The sequence below is a fragment of the Rhinolophus sinicus genome, chromosome 15 (assembly GCF_057876585.1).
Source record: "Rhinolophus sinicus isolate RSI-liver-muscle chromosome 15, RSI-T2T, whole genome shotgun sequence".
Taxonomy (NCBI): Eukaryota; Metazoa; Chordata; class Mammalia; order Chiroptera; family Rhinolophidae; genus Rhinolophus; species Rhinolophus sinicus.
The window spans coordinates 46,789,688-46,807,243 of NC_142515.1; the positions used below are offsets into that span (position 1 = coordinate 46,789,688).

General features: G+C 37.1%; 2 protein-coding genes across 10 annotated transcripts in view; both read right to left on the minus strand.

Annotated features, from left to right (window-relative positions):
- The window catches only part of RUFY2 (RUN and FYVE domain containing 2), a 62,951-nt gene extending 60,853 nt beyond the window's left edge, over positions 1 to 2,098 (minus strand). For 2 of the 9 annotated variants that reach the window (XM_074339514.2, XM_074339513.2), the window contains exon 1: positions 1,653 to 2,090. In XM_074339514.2, the coding sequence (XP_074195615.2) occupies positions 1,653 to 2,058 (406 nt within the window). In that variant the 5' untranslated portion in view covers positions 2,059 to 2,090. Of the gene's footprint in view, positions 1 to 856; positions 996 to 1,468; positions 1,492 to 1,652 lie in introns of those variants that run through there. The other 7 variants (XM_019731740.3, XM_074339512.2, XM_019731742.3 and 4 more) reach the window with 7 other exon arrangements.
- A 4,795-nt stretch (positions 2,099 to 6,893) lies between these two features.
- Positions 6,894 to 17,556, minus strand: part of DNA2 (DNA replication helicase/nuclease 2) — a 37,410-nt gene continuing 26,747 nt past the window's right edge. Inside the window, exons 11-21 of the mRNA XM_088792045.1 lie at positions 16,874 to 16,990; positions 16,680 to 16,789; positions 16,281 to 16,395; positions 15,408 to 15,627; positions 12,873 to 13,066; positions 12,680 to 12,769; positions 12,393 to 12,597; positions 10,589 to 10,678; positions 9,808 to 9,990; positions 8,438 to 8,586; positions 6,894 to 7,809 (exon numbers count right to left, since the gene is read on the minus strand). Of these exons, the coding sequence (XP_088648171.1) occupies positions 7,743 to 7,809; positions 8,438 to 8,586; positions 9,808 to 9,990; positions 10,589 to 10,678; positions 12,393 to 12,597; positions 12,680 to 12,769; positions 12,873 to 13,066; positions 15,408 to 15,627; positions 16,281 to 16,395; positions 16,680 to 16,789; positions 16,874 to 16,990 (1,540 nt within the window). The 3' untranslated portion in view covers positions 6,894 to 7,742. The remainder of the gene's footprint in view (positions 7,810 to 8,437; positions 8,587 to 9,807; positions 9,991 to 10,588; positions 10,679 to 12,392; positions 12,598 to 12,679; positions 12,770 to 12,872; positions 13,067 to 15,407; positions 15,628 to 16,280; positions 16,396 to 16,679; positions 16,790 to 16,873; positions 16,991 to 17,556) is intronic.

Sequence of the window (17,556 nt, forward strand, 5' to 3'; positions counted from 1 at the left end):
TTTATGAATTATTGTCAAGATCCTGATTGGCTAGTCTCTGGTATTTATTTCACTTTTGTGGTACCTCTTCAGGGAGAATGAGTTGGATTTTTTTAATGACTTTCTGTAGAGAAATAGACTCCACTTTCTGTGGAGTAATAGACATGTTTAAGGGTCTCATGCAAAAGGTGGATAGGAGGAACCGTCCAAGAGCAAATTCCAAGAAAAAAAAAGTTCAAAATAAACTGGCAATAAAATAAAAGGTAGTTAAAATTCTAAGATTCTAGTATCACCCATAACAAACATGACAGGCAAAAATAAACATACTGATAAATAAGAGGATACAGGAAAAGCCATTCAATTTTCACTCATTTTATCCCTCCTTTTGTTTCATTGCAACTGTAGTTCTATATTGCATGACTTTATTTTCCCAGAGAAAATAAAAGCAGGGTCCAGTTTCATATTAGTTCCCTGCCCTTTCACACAGATGATTCAGTTGAATACCAATAGATGCACTTTAAAAAAACAACTCATCTTAATAATATTTTCAATTCACAAAAATATTTTTTTCTATCCTACAAATTTTATTCTCAGTTTTCTTAGAAATTCAGATGCTTCCCCATACTCTCATCACTGTTGCCAGAGGCAGGAATATTTTCGCAAAAACAGATGACAAAATGAAGTGCAGAAAAATGCAGCACTTCGAAAATCGTTTCATAATCTCTAACAAATTTACTGGTCCAAGTAAACCAAGTGTCCGTTTTTCCTTCACTGCACAAAAGTCCATGGTTCCCAATGATCTAGTATTCTAGTTCTGATCTCAGATGGCTAGGCCTGACACTGAATCCTAAGCAACTCAAAATGCAAACAGCCATACCTGCTACGACCAAGCTAGCAGGTGGAAAACCTCCACGCACATCGTTTCTTCAAATCTGCATAGTGTATGACTCCCTTTCTTTTCCTGGTCGAAACCACTTGATATTTCATAATCTATGGCAATTCTCTATTTTTCTTAACAGTGCCCATCACAATCCGAAACGTACGGTGCGACAGACAAAGGGTGCCTTTGAAGCTGCTCCGAAGCAGGTCCGAGCTAGGTGACAGCAGCTTCCTCTCAGAGGAGCGTTTCCAACCCGACCGCACCCTGCCCAGGCTCACGGAAGTGTCCTGCCGGGTCGCGGCCCCAAAACCAGACCAGGGGCCAGTCCCCGCATCTGGCCCGGGCCTAGAGCCCTTTCCCTGCCTCCCTTGCCCCCTTCAGCAAGGCTGCCCAAAGGTCTCGGAGCGCCCCCCGGGACCCTCGCGGAGGGCTCATCCGAGGTCCTGCGCGGCATCGTTACCACTCTCCCACCCTCGGCGTTGGGTACCCAGGTCACAACCTGAGACGCATCTTTCCTCCGCCACCCCCCAAACCAGAGAAGTCATCTCCCGTCTCCGACTGTTCCCACGACCCGGGGGCTGCATCCCGGCCGGCCCTGTCCTCGCTCACTGGATACCGTGGCACCAAGAGCTCTCGGTCATTAGACCCCCGAAGAGGGGCGCAAGCGGGAGGGAACTGGGGTCGGCCTCGCGTTGCCATGGCGACCCCAGGCGACCCGGAGTCCCCGGCTGCCCCCGCCCAGCCCCAGGCCCGGGGTCCGGCCTAATTCTGATCCGGAGGCCTGGGTGCCCACCACCAGCAGCTCTCTTCGTCCAGCCGCGGCCTTCAGCGCAGGACGCAGGGCCCAGCGTCCATCTCGGCCCGCTCCCCTTACCCATGGCGGCAGCGGCGCGGTCTCGGGCGGAGACTCCCTGGGCCCCGCCAGCAGCTCCCTTCAGACGCGCGGCGGCCACCACGGCGTCGGCGACCAGGCCCGCTGCGGCCCACAGCGCTCCCGGCGGCGGGAGGACGCCCGGGCAGTCCCGCGGCGCCGCGAGTGGGGCGGGGGGCCGCGGAGCCTGCAGCCGCGAGAGAAACCCGCCTTCGCTAAGCTTCTCGGAGTCCAGAGGGACCGCAGAGAGAAGGAAAAGGAGCGTAAAGGAGACCTCGCGTGTGAGGAGCCGGAGGGAAGGACCCGGGTCAGACCACTGGCCTCTCATTCTCCGGGCTTCGCCGGAGCGCTAACGCTGCATTTCCAAGGGGATGCGACCCACGTGCAAACGTTTTCATCCACAGGATCCTGCTGGGTTTAATCTAACATACCTGACCACTTCCCTTTCATCTGCACAAACTCGTAGGGAATCAAAAGAATTTAGAACATCTGAAGCAATTAACAGGCAGCAACCTACTGAAACTAGCCCAAATCACAACTTTTAAACCAGTAAGTATACTGGTTTAGAAAAACAATGAGGAAAGATCTCATAATCAAGGGAAAGAGGTGTGGAGATAAAGCTAGTGTTTTTCCATTTCAGGGAGAGAAAAAATAAAACTTCACGTTAGATGACTAGGTTTAAGTTATGTATCATTTTGGGGAAAGTGAGCTATTACCTAGTTAGATCAGCAATTGTTAAGACGGTGGCTAAGCTAGAAATAGATATTTCGTGAAAATGGAGCAACGTTCTTCTCTTCGTCACTTCCACCATTGTAAAGACCTATTGTGTTTCTTTTTTTGTTTTTTTAATTTTCTTTATTGTGAGATAATCATACATGGATAAAATGGATAAGATGTAGTATACACAGTTTAAAGAATCATTACGCAAAGAACAGCTGGGTAACCATCACCAGATCAAGCTGGCATAGGACCGAACCATCCTCCCTGGGAAATGCCCCTAGCCACCACTCGCAATAGTATTTCCCCTAGAGGGAAATACTATTCTGACACATGAGAATCATTTCTTTGGTTTTCTGTATACTACTACCACTCAAGTATGTGCTCCTAAACAATCTGGTTTATTTTTGCCTGTTTACAAACTTTTCACAAATGGAATAACACTACGAATTTAGTTACTTGTTTCATTTGCTCAACATCATCCACGTCCATGAGGAGTTTCCAGGTTGGTGTGTTTCAGGTTGTACATACATCCTGGTGCCTATGTGCAAGTCTCTAGGGCATATAATTAAGAATAGAATTACCAGACATCAGGTCTTTCTTTCTTTAAATTTGCTGGATAATACCAAACTGTTTTCAAAACTCTTCTCAAAATTGCCACTATCAGCAATGTAGTCTTTCTGTAACTCCATGTCCATTTTAATCCGCACAATTGTGAGAATTTCATTATTTTGCCAATCTTGTGGGTAGGTGATTGTATGGTGGGTTCATTTTGTATTTATCTCATTACTGATGACAGTCAGCACTTTCCCTATGTTTACTATTTGGAGATTCACTTTTGCAAAGAAACTGTTCAAGTCTTTAGCCTATTTTTCTATTGGCTTATCTTTTTCTTATTGGCCTGTACAAGTTATTCAATATTCTACATAATAATTTGGTGTTAATTATATGTTGCCAGTATCTTCTGACTAATATTTTCTTTTCATGGAGACCTTTGATAAATATAAAGTTGCAATTTCTTTGTAGTTGAATTTATGGTTTATGCTTTAATCTTGTTTAAGAAATTCTCCCTACCCCAAGGTCCTGAAGATACTCTTTTAAGCGTTACAGAGTTTTGCTTTTCATATTTAGGCCTGTTATTGTACTCACAACTGATTTTGGTGAATGGCATGATAGGATCAAATTTGTTTTTTCCATATGTATAGCCCATCATTCTTGCCCCATTGTCTACCATGCCCCCTTTCATATCAATGAGCATGTATATGCAGGTCAGGTGCTAAGCCAGTCTCATTTGATTTTCAAAACCACTCCAGGAGAATTATCTTCATTTTGCAGATGAAACTAACCTCAGAAAGGTTAAATGGCTTACCCATATTCACAGAACTATTCAGTGACAGAGCCAGAATGTGTATCAGTGCAAAGGTAGCCTCTATTTTCATAATCTCATAATATATCTGAGGTTTTTACAATGTTTCAAGGAGTCTAAAACTCATCACAAGTCTACTTGTCCCTTTCTACTATCCTGCTGTTAAATATTGAAATATAACTGACTTGTTCATTTTTCTCGTCTCCAAATGAAGGGTAAAAAGGGAGGAATTCTAAGTGCATTTGTATTATAAGTGCATTTTAGAAAAGCAAATAAAATTAAGTACATAATTATTTTATAAACCCATGAGAACAAGGGAAAAGAGGTTTATATCCTAGATTGCTTTCCCCTTGTTTTTATAGGTAACAAGTAGGAAAGAAATTTAATTCAGTAACAAACCAGCCTTATTTAAAGCAAAACACATTTCTCCCTTGAGGGCAGGTTCTTAAGCTCCGAAATGAACATTTGTGGGGTAGTCTAGCCCCCTTGTGTTGTACAGAACTGGAATTTGGTGTGTTATGTTTAAACTGTACTTAAGAGGGTTAAAATTGAATTTTAATCTCTTCTGAGTCCTTGACCTACTACGGCCAAGAATCTAGGTTTTTAAGCATACAAATATCATGTAATGTTTATTTATGTAAATACTATGTTTTAAAAGCTCATCACATCCTGAAGTATGGGGTTAAAATTCAATGTCTAGAATTTGCTTTAAAACATCTCAGCAAAGAAAAAAATTAAGCAAAGAAAAAAATTAAGGATGTTGAAAACAACTGCAGCAAAAATCTTCTAACTATTGAATATGGGTGATGGTTATATAGTTCATTGTACTACTCTACTTTTGTGTATGTTTGAAAATTTTCATAATTTTTTAAAGCTCATCATAAAAAGCTAAAGTAAAAAATATATATAAATATGTAAAAATCTTTATACTATGTGCCAAAGCAGTATCCATAAAAGAGCTGACAGGAGACAGACTTCATCCCCTGCATCCATCTTGGTTCACACTTCCAAGGATTTTGAGTTCCAATACCGAAGGGTCAGTGGTGCCTTGAGTGGAATTGGATAGGCCTGTCCTATTAGTTACAGGCAATCTTTTTAATGAACAAAGCTGTCCCCTGAATCCAAGTAGAACAGCTTGTCACATCATGACACAAGGCTTTCAGTCAGCCCCAGTTGGTCCAAGATGTGATTTGCTCACAATGACAACTGTAATGCTTCTGGACATTTGTATAGCACCTAGAAAATGTATGCGACACCAAATGGAAACTTGTAGTACCTGGGAAAATTGCTGAATTATTAATCAAAATACCTAGATTCTAGCAATGACTTGCACAGGCCAGAGGCTAATACAGACATCTATGCTAGGTAATCTGGAGAGTTAATTCAATTGAGAAAACATCTATGAAAATGACTGGCAAATTTTAAAGCATGCACATATTACTACTGCTGCTAAAAAAAAAAAAAGCAGTAAAGTACTATTATAGTATAAAGATGAAAATAATTCTTTTATCAGGAAACAAACATCAGAAAAGTCTTTTTGGAGAAGCTGGTATATTAAAGTCTTTCAGACGGGGTAGAGTTGTATAAATGGTAATGGAGGAATAGGCAAATCTAGATTGAGGGTATAAATGGGAAAAGGAAAAGACACATACAGGGAATAGCAAACATGGTTTAGTATAGTTACAACAAATATACAAAAAAGTATTAGACCTCTATTACTAACCATGGGTTCCAACCTATTAGTGGGACATGAAAGCAATTTTAATAGGTTGCAACCAACTTTGTTTTTAATGGAATGGAGAGGAAAATATCAGGTTGTATCACATATAAAAGGTAAATATTTTGTTGTTTCAGGTACACACACATACACATATCTATGCTGTCATGACATAAAATGTATTTTGTGGGTTGTGGTAATTTTTGTTTTTTAAACACCAGGCTAGATCAACATATACCAAACTATAGTAGTTATAACTCAAGGATGAGATTACGAAGAAATTTAATTTTCTAAAATCTGTAGTGTTTGAAATTCTCATTAAAATCATGTACTGCTCTGTAATTAGAAGGGGAAGAAATGAAAGAAAAAAAAGTATGCCAAGACGTTTAAGCTCAGATAACCGTGAGGTAGATGGAGTTGTTAACCGAAATAAGGATCACAGGGGGATGGCATCAGATGAAGATGGAAATTAACATTTTATATGTACTGAGTCTGAAACGCTCATCGAAGATTCTGAAGGCATCAGATAGAAAACAGTTATAACCAGAATTTAGAAGACAGATAGCATGGAGTATAGGTTTGGTAAATAGCCAAACAGGTGATGGTTGAAGCCAGTGACTGTCCAAGGAGGGACAAGAAGACCGGACCTAACAGAGCGCACTGGGAAAGATCTGCTTTTAGAGAGTGAGAGAGAAGGAGGGCAAGGACTCAAAGCCGGCAGCAAGAGGGAGAGGTCAGGGGGCAGGAACTCTGAAGTGATTCAGGACTGGGGCCACTGGAATGGCTACACTGTCATCAGTCTAGGCTTCATACTATACAAAAGATCTTGTTTAGGAGGCTACTGGTGCTTTTGATCTAGAACTGAACAAAGTGAGGGCCCAGGAACAGTAGTGATTGGCAGCCATTGCTGTCTTAGTCCTTGGCATGAAATATCACACTTACACTGACTGCACTATTTGCTCTTTGAGTGCCCAGTCTGGGTTTAACTTCCAATCACTCCAAGCCTCCAACTCACAGCACCTTATACATAGACAATGAATCCTAACTCTTTCAAGTGGCTAGCATCATCTAACCAAGACAGATTCACAAATGACAAAAAATACAGAACTACTCCTCAGGTTCTTCTTCCATAGGGCTTTACTTTACAGGCCATACAAACCTGTAGAGAAGCAACCACTGACTAAACCAAGAAAACTTTCTTATTCATATCACGCGCAGAAACTGAAATTATCTAAAATCCTTCAATACCCCTTGGCTTCAGCTTTAGAGTATTATCAATATTTCATTTGTGACTACTGGAAAAAATGCTGGATAACCCTGAGCTTAATTATTATTCAGTATTAATAATTGACACAATAAGATCTAACAGTAGAAAACAATTTATTTCATAAAAACGTCAAGCAATAATTTTTTAAAAACATGAAGTAGAAACAATTTAGAAAAATGAGAGATTTTCCCCCAGAAGATAGATACACAGAGGTTAAAATCAGTCACCATATTCATAACTAAGTACTCTGAGGTAATTCTGTTTTACAAAAACATCTTCACACAAAAAAGAAAAATTGAGTAATACCCCAAAACAAAGGGGCATATGAACATAAATAGGTGAAAATAGGGATATATCTTTTCAATTTGTCATCAATTCAGTAAACAAAATTTCTCCTCTAAAGAAGAGTAAAAATTATTCTTTTATATCAAAATCCACTCTAGAATACTGAATACTGAAAATTACAAGTGGGAGAGTAAGAGAGAATCAGAAATTAATTGGAAATAATAAATGGCCTTTGGACAGGGGCCTCAAAATATAGAAAATAATCACATCTATATTCTCATCATCACAAGACTGTGCTTAAATTATAAAAATAAATCAATTTTCTTTATCTAAATTTCAAATAAATAAAACATGATAAAAATATACAAAATCAAATTAATATTGACACCTTAGACTTAAAAATAAATACTGTGTTCAATACTGTATGGTGATAGAACTTTATGTTTAACAAGATTATACTCCCCCCACAAAAAAAAAAAAACCCACAAAAAAACAAAAAACTGGAACTGAACAGAGCACATTTGTATCATTTCATACCCTTGGGATAAAAGTTATCTCCATAGCCTAAACAGGCACTGATTTTACAGCTTGTCCAAATTACAAGTGATAGAAAAATAGAGATCATTAGACAAGTATGAAAAAAGCAAGGAAAACAGTGTTTCATCTTGTTTGAAAATCACCCAATATGTGACAAAGGCTTTCATGTTCTCCTGATGGAAGATCAATGATGTAAAATAAATTAAGGAAGATATATTTAACACAATATGGAATCACATAAAACGTTTATGACATTATTATTTAATATTGTATAATTTGGTTTACAAGACTGCTAAAAAATTATATAAACAATTTTATGGCATTCTATGGATAATAATGTACTTAAACAATAAGGTTTATATATCTTAGCCTAACACCTTCAAATAATTTTTTAAAAAGATAATCTATTTTTAAAATAAACTACAATATGAAAAAAGGGATACTTCCCCATTTTTAAATATAATACTTTGTCCTAGATCTTTAAAAAGAGTTCTAGTTGGGGTGACAGGAACCAGAAGGGATAACCAGTATTCCTAGATGTGTTCTAGGAAGCATGCACCCTGTTCCTAGGGCAACAAATCAAGTTCCTTTTTTCTCCCTTTCTCATTCCACAAACTGTCCTTTTTCATCACCTTCATTATTTCACTTTTTGCTTAAAATTACTTACTGTGAATTGTTTTCTCTCTGTTGTAGAATCAGATCTTTGAAATATGCACATGGAAAATACAAGACACTGAGTTTTAATTTCTACAAGTACATAAATAAAAAGTACTCAAAATAGCATGATCAAATGTGACAATACACAAAACAAAAAGGATATTAATTTTTCTGAATTTAGATGATAAAGTAGTTTACTCAAAGAAGGATAGCGGTTTAGTGAGGGCACACATCCCAGGAGAATCAGTTTATGTTTGGCTCTCGTTACAGCAACATTAAGACGTCGCCAATCTTTCAGGAGTTCACCAAGCTGAAAGAAATATAATTTTCGATTATTTGAGTTTTCTTGTATATTTGAGTTTGTTCTGGCAAAGAACACAGTTTGTCTTGAACTATTTTATTACTTTTAAAAACATACATTGCAGAAAAAGATTCAACACATTTAAAAATCTAGACAGCTGGAAAAACTTGACCACAATGCCAACTTCAAATATTTTATCTTGGGTTGATATCCTAGCCATAATTTAAAATTGATAAATACATACAATAAAAATTAAAAAGTGGAGCTATCTCGTCATTATAGTATTGTTTGTAACAGTTATAAAAAGAGAAGACTGGGGGAATGGTTAAATACACCATGACACATATATACAATGGAAAACTACGCAACTCTAAGAACAGATCTTCAAGCTATTTTATTAAGTGGAAAAAGCAAAGTTCAGAATAGTATGTATGTTACCTTTTGTGTAAGAAGGAGGGAACTATGAATACTGATTCCTATCTGCTTGCATATGCATAGGAAACTCTAATAAAAGTTTATCCAAAAAAACCAAATATGTGATTTTATCTATGAGGGTAAGAATTGAGTAGAAGAGGAATAGTGTAGAAGGGAGACTTTTTACTACATATATTTTAAAAAACATATCACATAGTCAAGAAAAATGAATCAAGGAGAGGTAAAAGTGCAAAAAACAAAATAAAACCTGAAATTGTCTATAAATCTGAAAGTATATCTAAGGAAAACTTTATGTTTAAAATGCCCCAAATGCAATAGCCAAGAGGTGGAAACAATCCAAATTCTGTTGATGAGTGAATGTATAAATAAAATATTCAGCCTTTAAAACAAAGGAAATTCTGACGCATGCTACCACATGGATGAATCTTGAGGACATTATGCTAAGTGAAATAAACCAGTCACAAAACGACAAATACTGTATGATTCCACTTACATAAGGTACCTAGAGGAGTCAAATTCAAAGAGACAGAAAGCAGAACAGTGGTTACCAGGGGCTGGAGGGAGAAGGAATTAGGGATTTGTTATTCATGAGTATCGAATTTCAATTTTGCAAAATGAAAAAATTCTGGAGATCCGTTGCACAACAGTGTGAATATACTTAACAGTATTGACCTGTACACTTAAAAATAGTTAAGATGGTAAATTTTATGTTCTGTGTTTTCACCACAAGTTTTTTAAAAAAAGAGAGGGGAAAAAATGACCCAGACAAATCAGCAGAAAATACAATTGACTCACAGTTCCATCTTTATTACTTCTAACAAAAGATACTAGAATGATACTTTTGTCTCTTCCTTGGTATTTGTCTACTGTATTAACTTCAACCATCCCAACAGAAGAATGTGCCAATAAGTCATTGATGATCTTTAATTGCTGCCTGTATGGTGCAATGATACCAATATCAGAGGGATTACATCCAGCCTAAACAGAAAAGGATACAATTTAAAATGAAATATCCTGATTTTTGTTATTTAAGCTTTACTAAATTTATTAGATTAAATGTTTACTACATAATGCACGCAATTTAATAGATATTCCTATCGGCAAGGAGTAAATAAAATTATTGAATTTGCTCTAAAGCTACATCCATATTGCCTGAGATGAAATAAATTCCTCAGACATTGCTCCCTTGATTTTTAGAGGTTGGCCGTAGTATAATGGTTTTCATGCCACTAGAACAGTGCTGCCATACAAAAAAAAGTATAAAGGAATACATTTCATTTTCTGTTATCCCTTACAATGAAGTTCCCAATCCCCAATCATACTGACTACAGCATATACTGACACAATCAGAATTATCTGATGTTACAAAAAGTTATCCTAAATGGAAACCCAAAATGCCATTATAAAAAATTACGTCTCAGATAAATTTTCTCAAAGAAACAAAAACAATCTTCATAAACAAAGATTAATGCTAACCTTAAGTTCCTTGCATTCTAACATTCTGTTACTCTGCACTAATATTAATTCTATTACCCTACTAATATTAATTAGCCCTCAAAATTAAATTCTAAATTACCTTAATAAAAATTGAGGTCAGGAAAACTGTAAGTTTAGCTTCTATTATATTGGTCACACCACCTTTTTCAACTTGTTCTGGTGCTGGAACCTAAACAGAAAAATATACATCCTGCTTATAAAACAATTTCTGAAGTTAAGAGTACTATCAGTACACAGGTAGCCATCGAGACTGTACTACTGATTGAGGGGACAGATGAAAAATATCTTCGTCTTAACAGGTGAAGGTAAACAAATTAACAAAACTGAATGAGATTCTTTACCTTCAGAAAGCCACCCAGAGGCAACCACCTTAAACATGCTATATGATTCAGACTAAAATCTCTCTATGAAAGCCGACCACATATTGGGTTCACATGGTTTACTTTATCTCCCATTTAAAGGGACCAAGGGCCAGAAAAGATAAGGAACTTACCCAAGACCTCACAATAAATCATGGCACTAGGAAATCGCACTTAGATCTGGTTCTAATATCTGTGTTCTTTCTATGTCTTTGTTGCCTTTTATACAAATAATGGAACAGATGAAAGTTCCCCAGGTTCTACCATACCTGGTAAAACTCTCCAAGGACTATTTTGCTCCTACATCATCCCTAAGTAATCTTGATTTCCCCCCCTCCTTTCTTCCACCTACCACCCCCCCCCCCACACACACACACACACACTCAGGTTTCTCAGTCTAGTTGTGTAGGACACAGCTCCCTGGCCCAGGCTGGTATTATGAGCCTTGTGCTCCCCCCCTCCCCCCCTCCCCCCCTCCACCGGCTGAGGCAATGATTATTTTTAATACAACTTATTTGGAATTCTGACGCTAAGAAAGAGGAAACCTGAAGTAGCAAAAATAAAGAATCTGAGTGGTCACTGGTGAGGTAAATAATTGTAAATTATAACTAATAAATTGAAATTGTGGTTTATAAAAGCAGTCATTTGTGAGATCAGTTTACCTCAATAAATTTGCCAGAGGCTGCCTGTCCCTAGGTGTTAATTCTTGAACCTGAAATGCTTAGGGGAATGCATAAAAAAACGAAAATTCCATCAGGGTGCTTATGGTGAGGCCCTATTTTTAACAAGCAGCTGATTCCAACCATCTTAATAACAAAAGATACAATTATTCCAGAGTAATATGCATATATATATATATAATTGACCACTATATTTTTATTTGAATTTCTGTGAAGACTGCCAAATCAATGCTAAGAAGCACTATATAAAAGAAACTGTACGAATATAGCGTCGAACTTTTGTTCTTAGTTCCTAGAAATAACAGTCAAGTCATTTAAAGTCCTAGTGAAGATTTTTGTTTAATGACAAGTTTCTAAAGACGTCTTCATATACATATGTGGGGCAGAAGGTATGTGGGACATCTCTGTATTTTCAGTTCAATTTTGCTGTGAGCCTAAATAAAACTGCTCTAGAAAATAAGGTCTTTTTTTTTTTTAAGGTCTTTAAAAGAATATCAATTTATCGTATCTTCTGTCCATTTGTAAACCCGAGCCCTTTGACAGTATCAGTGCCAGTTTCTTTTCTAGGAAATGTAATTATACACTTGAGTTCACTTTCTAGCTTTACTTTCAAAGTCAATTTTGACATCTGTCAATCCCCAGAATAAACCTCCTCCCAAAGATACTGGGTGTACCACCAACGCCCCCCCCCAAAAAAAAAGATTCTTTTGTGTCTCAGCTAAGTACAAGACGAACACTAATTTTAATTCATTAGCTCTAATGAAGCATTTGCTACTGAAAACTGAGAAATTTAAATAATAAAAGGAGAAAAACTAAAGAAAATGTTGGTGTTTTTTTTTTTTACCTTGTCTGTATTAAGAAAACAAACAGGATTGTTTGGTTCAAATACTCCAACCAGCCAAGGATTTTCAGAATAATCAGCATAAAATTCCAATTCCAGCTTTACATCTTTAAAGTTAGGTAGGTTTATCACTGCGTTGGCCACTTTGTCTGATCCACACTCCAACTTTCCTTCATATGTCAGTTTATTACTTAAGGACATAATTTTGCTAAGGGAATTACAAAAATAACTTTAGTTTTGGTAGATGAAAACAAACATGAAAATCTCTCATAGCTGACACTCACAAATACCTGTTCATTCTGTACTGCACAGTTAATTGTACAACAGCGTTTTTATTCCGCTCCAGCCTCTTGAATAAGCTTTCACTCATGCCAAGAGTTCTGTCAACACAAATTCAGGCTTATCAGTGTACTGTAACTGTCCCTTAAAAAGAATCTGGTTTAAAATGAAAACTTCAATGTCTGGTTTAAAATGAAAACTTACCTTGCTTCACGGTTTAGCACCAGGGGAGGAAGCTGCTGATGATCCCCCACCAACACAAATCTCCGTGAGAAAAACAATGGCCCTAGGCAAACTGGTTGGCTAATTTGAGAGGCTTCATCCACAATACAAAAATCAAACACTTTACGAGAAAATATTGGATGGTTTATTCCCATACATGTTGTTGCCACTACAAGCTAAAAACAAATAAAACAGACCAGTTATTTAGTATGTCCAAGAAATATAACTTGTTTTTCCCATTTTTGAAGTTAAAAGATCCAAAAAAAGCTTTTTGTCCCCAATAACAGGAATCCCCCAATATTATTTAATTCTGAAACATTTATAGCATGCAAAAAAAATTAATGTTTTTACTACAAATTGAAAAAAGTCAAGTAAATCTTCCAAGTACTATAACAATACTCAAATTTGGATATTTCCAAATAGAAATCTGAAACACTCACGAGGCAGTACGTTGGGGTTTTTTCAAAATGTCAACCAGGACTTTTCCTTACTTTTCCCATAGAGTACAACTAAAATCCCTGGGCATTACATATAAAACAAACATGAGAAATCTGAAAGGTAGAGAACAGGTTGACAAGCTAGGAATCTTGGGACCAGAGGAATATCCCAGTAGTTTGTTCCGTAAGTTTTCTTTTTGCCTCATATATCCCAGATATGGAAGCTAGCAAGCCAAAAACACCAATGCGTACAGACCAAAAAAAAGCTCCAACAAAAAAACCCAACAGAACAGGAAAGGGAAAGCCTAGTAGACAGAAAACTTACATAAGAACCACTCTACTCTAGCCAAACACCACGGAAAACACAGAGCCCTCACCCCTATCCCCAGCAGAGGCCATATGGGGAGCCCAAATTTCTGCTGTCCTGAGGCCATAAGGCTCCCCAATACCTTACCAGAGTATAGTTTAGAGAAGGGCAAGGAGGGAGCCAGGACTTTCACCCCTGCTGACTGGTAATAAGCCCCCACCCGCAATGTCAGTGACGACTGCTTGAGGAGCTTAGATTTCTTTCACTGTCCAGCAGTAAGGAGGGGCACCCACCATAAGTGCTAAGAGGCAGGGTGGGGAACCTGGACTCAAGTCCCACCTGGCACTAATGAGGTGGCATACCCTCCGGCCCTACCAAAGTAGTGTCAGAGGAAGCCAGCTAAAACAGAAGTTTTAAATAACACAAAAATGCTGAGGTTTCATCCAAAATCACTCGTTATACACAGAACCAGGAAAATCTCAAACTAACTGAAAAAAGACGAATCAACAGATGCCAACACCAAGATGACAGTGATGTTAGAATTATATGACCAAGATTTTGAAGCAGCATGATAAAAATATTTCAGTGAGCAATTATGAATACATCTGAATCAAATGAAAATATAGAAAGTCTCAACAAAATAGAAAGTTTCGGCAAAGAAAAAGATAAAAGTAGAACCAAATAGAAATTTTAGAACTGAAAATATAATAACTGAAATTTAATAAAATCACAGAATAAGCTCAACAGCAGGGGACAAAGGAAAGAATCAGTGAACAGAGCCACAGAAAAATAGAAATTATTGATGGGCTTGGAGAAAAAGAAATAATTGGTGGGCTTGAATGAAGGGATTAAGAAGTAAAAAATTGGCAGTTACAAAATAGTCATGGGGATGTAAAGTGCAGCATAGGGAATACAGTCAATAATGTTGTAATAACTGTGTACGGTGCCAGGTGAGAACCAGACTCATCGGGGATCATGGCATAAATTGCATAATTGTCTAATCACTATGTTGTACACCTGAAACTAATAGAATATTGAATGTCAACTATAATTGAAAAATTTTTTTTTAAGTTTTAAGAAAAATAGAAATTATAGTCTGAGAAACGGAGAGAAAATACTGGGGGGAAAAAATAAACAAATCTCACAGACCTGTGGAACAGAACAAAAACTCTAGAGGGTGGTTTACCTGGAGCGGGCCAGAAGCTCCAGGAGCCTTTCCAGTACCTTACCCTATTGCATCTCTTCCATTTGGCTGTTCCTGAATTGCATCCTATACAATATATCCAGTAATAGTAAGTAAAGCACTTTCTTGAGTTCTGTGAGCCATTCTAGTAAATTACTGAACTTAAGGAGGAGGTCATGGTAATCTGATTTATAGCTGGTTGTTCAGACAAAGCACAGGAAGCCCAGACTTACAGATGAGAACTGAAGTAGAGGGCAGTCTTGTGGGACTTCGCCCTTAAATCCCTTCATCTGTGGAGTCTGCACTAACTCCAGATTCTTAGTGTCAGAAGTGTTGTGAGTAGAGAGAAACGGAGTTTTCCTTTACTAGATTATTTTAAACTAGAAGGTAAGAATCCCTCAATAATAAACCAAACACCTCATTTCAGTTCAGAAACAAACCAAATAAATTAGTAAACCGGTCCTGTGGTTTATATGAATTAATCACATGCAAATTTAGTCAATGCAACTGAACTTTCCAGAGTACTGTTTCTACCCTCATTCTGGCCACAGAAATTACTGTCAGCATTATTATACCATACTTATACTTACTTGACTATTGTAGAGTTCTTCTAAAAGAGCTAAAGATTTAATGGACTTTGATCTGCAAATTTCCGCCTCTGTAAATTTCTGGATATCTGGATGTACCTTCTGAGTCTGACCCAAGCGCAAAAATCCTATTTTAAATTTCGCTAACTTCAAAAGAATGTTGTCAACAGCAGAGTGTGTATAACTGGTCAACAAAACACTAAAACCACAGGCATAGAGAATTCTTACCTAATAATGAATAAGAAAAAGGTAAACAGCATTACTTTTTATTCCAGATAATTTTTAACATGCTTATATTTTTCAAACAGAATTAGAAAATTTAATAGGAAGCATATCTAAGAGCTGAGCCAAGTAATTTTTTTTACTTTATAAAGCCAAAATATTTTATGAAAATGACATGGCATTATTATCATGTTATTTATGATGTTAATAGTATATTATTAGTGATAATAAAATTGAATAATATGAACTTTGAATAGTGCCTGCCACACGGTATCAATAAATAAATATTTGCTGTCCTCATTATGATTAGTCTAAGACTGCTCAGAAATTTACTAATATGAAAAACAATACAAGAACAATCTATTTTAACCATCTCTATATAATTGATCATTTTTTAAAGAGAAGGAAAACATACAATGGTACACGTACGACCAACAGAAAGAGGTCTTAGACAATCCTAGATACAAGAAATCTACAACATGATGACAACTATTTGTGATTTAGCTTTTCTATTTTTCATGTCATTCTAAAAAGTTAATTTGAAATAACAGCACTTTAATTGAAAATTCAGTCGTTTTGATAACAAACATCATATTCTATGAACTAAGGAGAAGCTGATTTAAATATTTAGTTTCTAAGCAAAAGAAGAGGAACCTTACAAGAGTGCATATTGTAGTTGTTTTTCCTGTTCCAGGCATACCAACGATGAGTGTGTAGTCTTTTGAAAGAAGTACTTTTTTCATTGCTTGCCTTTGAGGCTTATTCAAACCTACATTTAAATTTTAAAATAACAGGAAAAAGAGTGTTGAATTTCAGAGCAAGTTAACTATCTTATAAGAAAAGCAGCCTCTGTTCAAGTCTGTTCTTCAATACATCTTTTCAAAGTAAGAAAATATGGTGATGTTTTAAGGACTTACGGAAACTACTTCCAAAGACTTTGTCCAAAAACTGTAACTCCATATAAATTATTAAAACACTAGACTATAATGTAGATTAAATTATAAATAGAACCAAGAAAAAGTGATGGAAGCAGACATGCTGATTATAGCATACCTTTTAGAATGCAGGCAACTGTATCCTTTGCATCATGTGGAAGAACAGAACTGAGGTAGGATATAAACTGAGGTTCACGAAAGTCAATGATTAAATCTCGAAGTTTTTGGCTGAAAAGAAAGAAAATGCTTTTAGTAATATTCTTAGGAAAGTGGCGTAAAATTCAAAATTCAGATTCATTCACTGTTACACACCTGATATTAGTATTTTGCATCAATTTAGAAAGATTTCCTAATGGAGTATCTGTATCACAATTTTTTTCTTCCTGGTCCAATCTGAACAAAGTTGATTCTGGGAGTACTGACAAGTTCCTAAAATAGTAAAACAGAGGCACATGAAGGTTTGTTATTTAACACAGTCAGTAGGTCTATACAAGAAATAAGTTGCTGCCTACTAAGAGTATATGGGCCAAAATAGCTATTAAAATGGCTACCAGCCCAATTTATACTTGCCAATCAATCAAAGATAGCATGAGACGCTGGACTGGTGGGAAAAGGGAGAAGGGGAGGACACAAGGCACCAAGGTCAAAGAAGTTAATATGCAGGAACCTACATTTGCTGTCAATTCACTTGGCCTTGAAATCGAACTTGGGCTCACAACCCCAGAAGCATCCTGGGCACATGGCTCCGCCCTCCTCCAACTTGGAGTACAGGTCTCTTTCCTGAAACCTTCTACCTACTCCTCCAACAGCACCTAAAGCCCTGGAGATCCTTAGGGTCTCTTCCTTGAACCTCTGATCTGCTCTTTATTATTTTCCCTTTGGTCCTATGCTTTCTTGTAGCTCTAAATCCCAAGTCTACATCTTCATGCCTGACCTTACATTCCTCTCCTATGGTACCTGGTTCCCCACCCAAGCTTCAGGTTTGGATAGACAGC